This window comes from Polyodon spathula, chromosome 6 (assembly GCF_017654505.1).
Source record: "Polyodon spathula isolate WHYD16114869_AA chromosome 6, ASM1765450v1, whole genome shotgun sequence".
Taxonomy (NCBI): Eukaryota; Metazoa; Chordata; class Actinopteri; order Acipenseriformes; family Polyodontidae; genus Polyodon; species Polyodon spathula.
This window is the reverse complement of record NC_054539.1, coordinates 61,841,672-61,848,729: the sequence shown is the minus strand read 5'-3', so window position 1 is coordinate 61,848,729 and position 7,058 is coordinate 61,841,672. Positions and strand designations below refer to the sequence as shown.

General features: G+C 38.0%; 1 protein-coding gene across 1 annotated transcript; it reads left to right on the top strand.

Moving 5' to 3' along the window:
- On the top strand, positions 1 to 7,058 carry LOC121317435 (peptidyl-prolyl cis-trans isomerase FKBP1B-like). Its single transcript, XM_041253368.1, has 4 exons — positions 1 to 180; positions 1,193 to 1,240; positions 5,222 to 5,334; positions 5,526 to 7,058. The coding sequence occupies exons 1-4, from the start codon at positions 144 to 146 to the stop codon at positions 5,652 to 5,654; spliced, it is 327 nt and encodes a 108-aa protein (XP_041109302.1). The 5' UTR covers positions 1 to 143; the 3' UTR covers positions 5,655 to 7,058.

The window sequence follows — 7,058 nt, the reverse complement described above, 5'->3', positions numbered from 1 at the left end:
ATCATATTTATCAGAAAGCCTTCCTCGGCAAAATAACGGAGGTCGGAGAAACAAAGTTGTGTGCTAGAGAGAGTGTCGAATATTATCGTGAGACGATAGTATATTATATTTCTAGTGCTAATTTGTTATAACTAAAACAAGCCATGGGTGTAGAAATTGAGACAATCTCTCCAGGAGATGGTAAGGCATAATTTTATTTTAATAAACCGTTCTTGTTTGTGTTTCACATAATATGTGAGATCTTTGTTACAGAGAGTCCAGAGGGGTTGGCAGCAAATTAGTATTGTGGATTTTTATTTTAGTCTTACTGACAGCCGCATATATATCTCAGAAGTCAAAATAAAATACAAAGTCTTCTCAAGTTTTTCTGGACTGTGGTATTGATGATGAAGACCATGTCCACCGTCGGAGAAAACGAATTATTATTAGCTGGACACGTCAGTCCTTATAAATGAAAGGTTGTTCGGTATAGACGTTTACACAGGCTGGAAACTAATTGGTCATTGATAAACAGTTTTAAGTAACGATGCGTCCGGACTAACTCAGCCTCCTTTTCCAAATTGAAAGAACAGTACTTGTTATAAAAATACACTCATGACATGTAGCCTACGTGTTTGTCAGGCTACCCGGATGCTTGATTTAGTGGAGTTGAATGATGTATTCGCGTTTCTCCCACTGGCAAGCAGCAACTGTATGATAATGTTATGGCTTATAATAGGACGGTAACTGTGCATAGTTGTAACCCTTAAAGAACTAGGCTTTGGGGTGCCATCAGTCCTGTAAATAAAAATATTAAAAAAAAAAAAAAAAAAAAAAAAAAAAACCCTGACCCACCATAACTGTAATCAAGCAGATTCTTTTAAACGAAACATCTTTTTGTTAAAATCTTGTTTTATTTATTTAAAGTAAGTAGACATGTATGTAGGCATTTTCTAGGATATTCAGATTGTAGAATCTAAACTAGGAGCTGGTAGCAGTGTAGGAGTACACTCAACATTTAAGAGCCAATTAACATATTGCACCTGATTTTTCCAGTTTGTTTTTGTAATTAATGCAGTGAAACATAATGTAGAATGTGTGTGTGTTTTTGTTGTTGTTGTTTTGAGATTTTAGTAAAACAAAAAACATGTTTACCACATCAATGCTTTTTGTCATTTCACTATGTTCATTTTGCATTTATTTTTTCCTACAGGAAGAACATTTCCAAAGAAAGGGCAGACTTGTGTTGTGCACTATACAGGTACGGTACACAGTTAAGCGTTTCCTTATTTAACAATAAGCAGAGTCTGTAAAACACCTGCCATGAAACTGCCTGGCTGTTTTTTGGATTTCTGCTATAGTAAGTGATGAAATAACAGGAAAAGAATGTCCCAGTTAAATAATAAATGACCTAAAACAGGAAGCCAACAATTATGTAAACAGGAATTTGGTGACTGGTTCGGACATGAGTATACTGGTTGGTTGCCATAAGCTCTGCTTGGGAAAGCCTTTTTGTATTTTTTTGGATTATTTAGATTGGCTAACATAACATCCCCTTAAATATAATATACACCATACACAAATCGTTATACAATACAGTTCATATTGGGACACTCAGGTAGTGTAACAGGAAAGAATTGGAGAGACTAATTTGTGCCATGCTGTAACATTAACTTGGGTTGACATAGTCCCAGTTCTAACTGGATTGATCAGTCTGCTGCTCATGTAAATAAACAGGACTGTTTTCAAAGTCATTTGGTCATTGAGCTTATGCCACTTGACATAACCTGTGATATAACTGTAATGCGGTCATGTGGGCCTGTCCAGCCTGAAATATATACTTTTTATTAGGCAAAATGTAAAAACACACATTATCTTGAATATGATCAGAGAAGGCAGCATATACAGTATCACTAAGCTTCTATGTAAGCAATAAGACCTGACACAGAGGCATTACCAGGCAATAGACTGGATGCTGTCGTGAGATATTTCGTATAACCCTCTCCGTGACCATAATACTGTCTGGAGGAAGAGCGGTCCGTCTAGCCACGGATTCCCAGAGGTTTAATTTCCCCTACTAACCTGGTAAGGTTTTTTTTTTTTTTTCCCCTCTTCTGCTTGTTAACGGACCACGCTGGCACCAAAGCGAGCGAACATAAGTGTTGTAGATCTAATTGAATGAATTGTGTAGCGATGGCTAAAACCTGCAGCAATACACAATACATCTGTTTTTCAGATTTTATTAATTGTATTTTTTAGCTATTTTCCAGTTTTATGTAAATTGTTCTTTTTTTTCAGGGCTTTTGTTTTAGATATACTGTATGAAATTAGTGTTTTGGTTACTTTCCAAAATGCTTGAGTTTTTTTTTTTTTTTTCTGTCAAAATATGTATAGTAGTAACTCAACAGTACTTGCACACTTAAGTTGTACCTTCTTTCCCTTGCTGTCTTCCACAATGAAATCCCTATGGTCACGGGCACATTCTTCTGGGGTTTTTGTTTGTAGGCATTTCTGTACATTTCACCACAATTCTGTTCTAATTCCTCTGTATCTTAACTGTAATACAGCTTTAAATCCCGCTAACAAGCCTCCATTCCTGATTGTAATCTTGTTTTAAATCTTGCAAGCGGGGTCTCCAATAGAAATGTAGGATTGTGCTGTCACTCAGTAGTTGTGGCGGGTTTAAAGTATTCAGAACGAATCTATGATAATTGCAAGTCAGGAAGGCGGGACATTGCCCAGCAGCACTGGGAAATGTATTTATTATTATTTTTGTAGTAGGTTTAATTTTTTTAATGGAAAAGTCAACGTGAATCGATTAATCATTTCCACAGGCTGGACTGATTTAGTCTTGAGCAATAGTTGAGACTTTTATGATATCAAGACTTTGGTAGCAATTACCCTATTTGCAAAATGTTAGCAGGTTGCCTGTGCCTAATTCCACCTACAGCCTCCTCTTTTGGCATGCAGTGTAACAAATGATGCATATTGTAAATGTCATACACCCAATGGATTCCTGTTCATACTAGAATCAACGTTTTGAAGACATTCCACATAATCTTTAAAAATGTGTGGAAAGACTGAACTGCATTTAGCACTGTAAGTCTGTTGCCAAATAAAGCCAAGTTACACCATGACAGCAGTTCTGTTGGCTTGTGCTCCCTTTTTACTTGCCAACTGACTAATCTTTGCTTGAATTCACATTTTTTAAACCCCCAAAGCATTACTATGGCAGACATGCGTGTACAGGTTACTTATATGAAGGGTGGTTAGCGTGCACAACAGTTTATCAACTGATCAAATTTATTTTGGTTCAGAATTAGCTAGAAATGGCTGTCAATTAGTTGCAATTGCTGATACTAATCATAGTCCATCCCTGTGTCCTTGCTAACTATTTTCCAGTGTGTTCTGCCGTGACACTTTCGAACTGGCACGCCTGAAGCTTCTAATGTTTCTATTGCAGTTGCATTTTTCTACTACTAATTTTAGCAAAGGGAGACAGGGCTTTGCCTAATTTTATACATGGACAAGTTTCTCTGTGGTATTACATAACAGACTGTACATGAAGATGTGTGAAAAGTGAAATGTAATTTATAGTGGTACAGTCCGCAGACATACTGTATGTGCATTATCACATGTCATACAATCCTCAGTGAAAGTGATATGCAGTCGTGCCATTACGAATGTAATTCCGTTACTGTACAGGGTGGTAAAAATAGCAATGGTGTCTACACTACTTCGCTATCATTAGTGTACAGAGGGAGAAGCTCAGTGTTTATTATTTTTCTCTGCAATGCTGGGAAATTATTCTTGGGGCCAGGGATATACTAGATTTGGCATACCGGTATCAGTGATGTATATACCATTTATATTAAGAACCATCTCATGCAATAGCAATGCAACTTAATTGGGGCATTCCTTTATTTCGTAGAATAATTAAGGTTTAAAACCAACTGCTCAAATGTGAGACTTTGCATGAATGTTTGTTATAATAAGTCATTCCACATACTGTGAATGTTGGACCTGGTGACCTTATTATTAATGGAACTACTGATGATTAAGGATACTATTATGTCACAGTGATGATTTCCAGCTCTAGCTATAGTTGCTCTCCGATGCTTAGCAGCAGTCAACAGCATGGACCGGAACGATCCTTCTCATCTTTTAATAATGTGCTACTCTGGGTTAACAGATGTCGCATCAAAAGTGGCAATCTCTCATCATATAACTTGTACCAAAATCAGCAGATAAGAAGATGGACTCCAAATACTGATAAAATGGGCTTCACATTTACTACCTACCCTGGTTTAAAAATGGATTTTTATCAATGAGGGGAATTGTTATGCAGTCAGCATAACACAGTCAGCTCGATGAAGAAGACTCTCACCTCTTTGTTCACCTCCTCTGCCTCCTGTCTGCCCAACAGGCTGTTCATCCCATTGTGCCATCACGTGTGACAGTGTAGCCATGGTCAGTTAAACAGGAATCACACGAGGCAGAGATACATTGAAGCGATTCTGGGCTTTTATTAATCACACACCAAAAACAACTTACCTGCTTCCCGTTAATTACCTTTTGCTATTGTGGCAGAAATTTAAATTTAAGGTTATCTAGGCTCCAGCCATAAACTTAGTTACAGTACTTCGTATTACAGGTAAACATACTGTCTTAGCACACTTGAATCAATGTGCAGACTGCAACTATTACCGTACACAGACACGGCTTACTCCAACACCCTACTGCCATTCAGTGCTTGGTTATCGGGATGCTTGACTAATCTTCTCTATACTGAAATCTCCAAAAGCTACAACCTACCACCCAGATTGGGTGTCCCAGCCTCCCTCATATTCCCCAGACAGTTGATGGAAATTATCCAGCTGCCATCAACTACACATTCTCAGACGTACTTAGACCTACCTGAGACTACTCACTTGGAAACTTGACACTTCAAACCAATAATTTTCAGTCATTTTAAGGAGGAGTGAACAGATCCTCATAGCGTTCCCCCTAGCCAGTCGACCTGCCTTTGTGAGGTGGGTACACACACAAAGATGGCCTGCATCATAGGTCTGGCACTGCCAACACAAACCTGCACCAAGGTTAGATGAGACGAGTGGCACAGGTGCAAGTTTGAAAACTGCTCAGTAGCACGCAGAAAATCTTTAATGCACTTGTACTGTAGTTAACTATGAATGCAATTATAGCTCATTGTATTAAGAGGAGTCTTGTGTTGTCTTCGCAGGCATGCTGCAGAACGGGAAGAAGTTTGACTCCTCCAGAGACAGAAACAAGCCTTTCAAGTTCAAGATCGGCAGACAAGAAGTAATCAAAGGCTGGGAAGACGGAGTAGTACAGGTACTGTGAACTGTCAGCCGTGTCCTGTCTGCAGTATACTATGAAGGATTCTGTATTATACTGTAAAAAAGTTCTATGTTTTTACTAGTGATTAGAATAGTTTAGAATTCATTTAGCGAGGCCTAGTGCTTTAAATGGGTACCACCTACAGTAGGCTGTAATAGAACTCTTTTCTTATTCGCTTCCCCCAGATGAGCTTAGGCCAGCGAGCCAAGCTAACCTGCACACCAGACATGGCTTATGGGGCTGCAGGGCACCCTGGTGTCATCCCACCCAACGCCACTCTTATCTTTGACGTGGAACTTCTTAAACTGGAGTGAAGGTGGCAGGAGGAACCAAAAGAAGAGGCAGATATAGCCACTCATCTCAGAGAATCATGTTTCACAGTCATTAGCTGATCTTCAGCTTCATTGCCAACCTTGTCATTTTAGATGCCGATCTGTTTAAAAAGAAAAAGAAAAAAAATCTGTTTTATTCTTTTCTTTTGTATTAATTTGTTAGCTTTGTTTAATGAAAAAAAATTTTTGAAGATGTACATTTTGTTGAAGATGCAAGCAACTGAAAAACAAAATTAAATATATACTGTGTATTATATCCTCCCCTGGCCCTGTTTTAATATGAATAATTTGATAGCATTCATTGCGCGGTTCTGGCACCACAAAAAAATAAAACGGCTGTGTATAATTTCTAAATGAAAATCCCAAAATCCATTAAAATCACTACAGGGACAGGAGGATGCATCTTCAAACTACTGCCTTACTGTTCAGAGAAACATAAACAAAGCATAAAACTGTATTGCATTCTGTACTCATTGGGCCTTAACAGCCAACTTTAAAACAGTGATAAATGTTAAAATAGAATGGTGACATTTCAGATTGCTATTTGTGAACTGACGTGGTCAATACAACTCATAAATAATAACAGAGAAGCTAGCCCCTGCCTTTGAAAGCAGCCTTCCTGTGTTGTTGATGTTCATCATTTCTTTTGGACAGTGACATCAATCCAATCTTAACACCCCCTGTAATGGGTTTGATCTCGAGTAGGTGGCTAGGACTAATACAGGCTTTTCCGTAAGCATTTGTGGTTGTTTTGTTACATAGTTTTGAAAGCATTTTTGTTTTACTAAATAGCAATAAAGCTTTCTAGAAATGTGTGGTTTAGGTCATAAAGAAATACTGCATTAAATATAACTGCATTCACATTCTTATGTTACACTATGTATACACATCCCCACCTACTAGCTACCCTTTTTACCTGCTGGTTGAATTCAGAGGCAGGACAAATCAAGTAGCGAATACAGTGGATTGATAAACACATGAACAGGTTGCAGAACAGTGAGCAAGCATATACAGAACATAATACATAACAGAGGGTAGATCTGCCTGCGCTGCCTCGTCGACTCACAATTAAGTTGGGGAGTGGCAAGAAAATCCCATACCTAGTAGGTGAGATCAAGAAATGAGAGCGACAGAACAGGTAATACAAGTAGGGTTAGACACTGCAAAAGGGGAGTGCCCTGACCCAACTGAACATTGGCAAGCTTCTTTTTAATACGATTAAATATAGCAAAACTTTTAAATAACACATTGTGGGGTCGTATTCTCAAAAGTAATAGAGAAAAAATACCTATTAATTTTATAAATAAAACAACCTGTTAACTTATTTTAAGGTCTATTGACCATTCTCGAATAGTTTATTTCTAGTTTTAACATTAACATGGATTT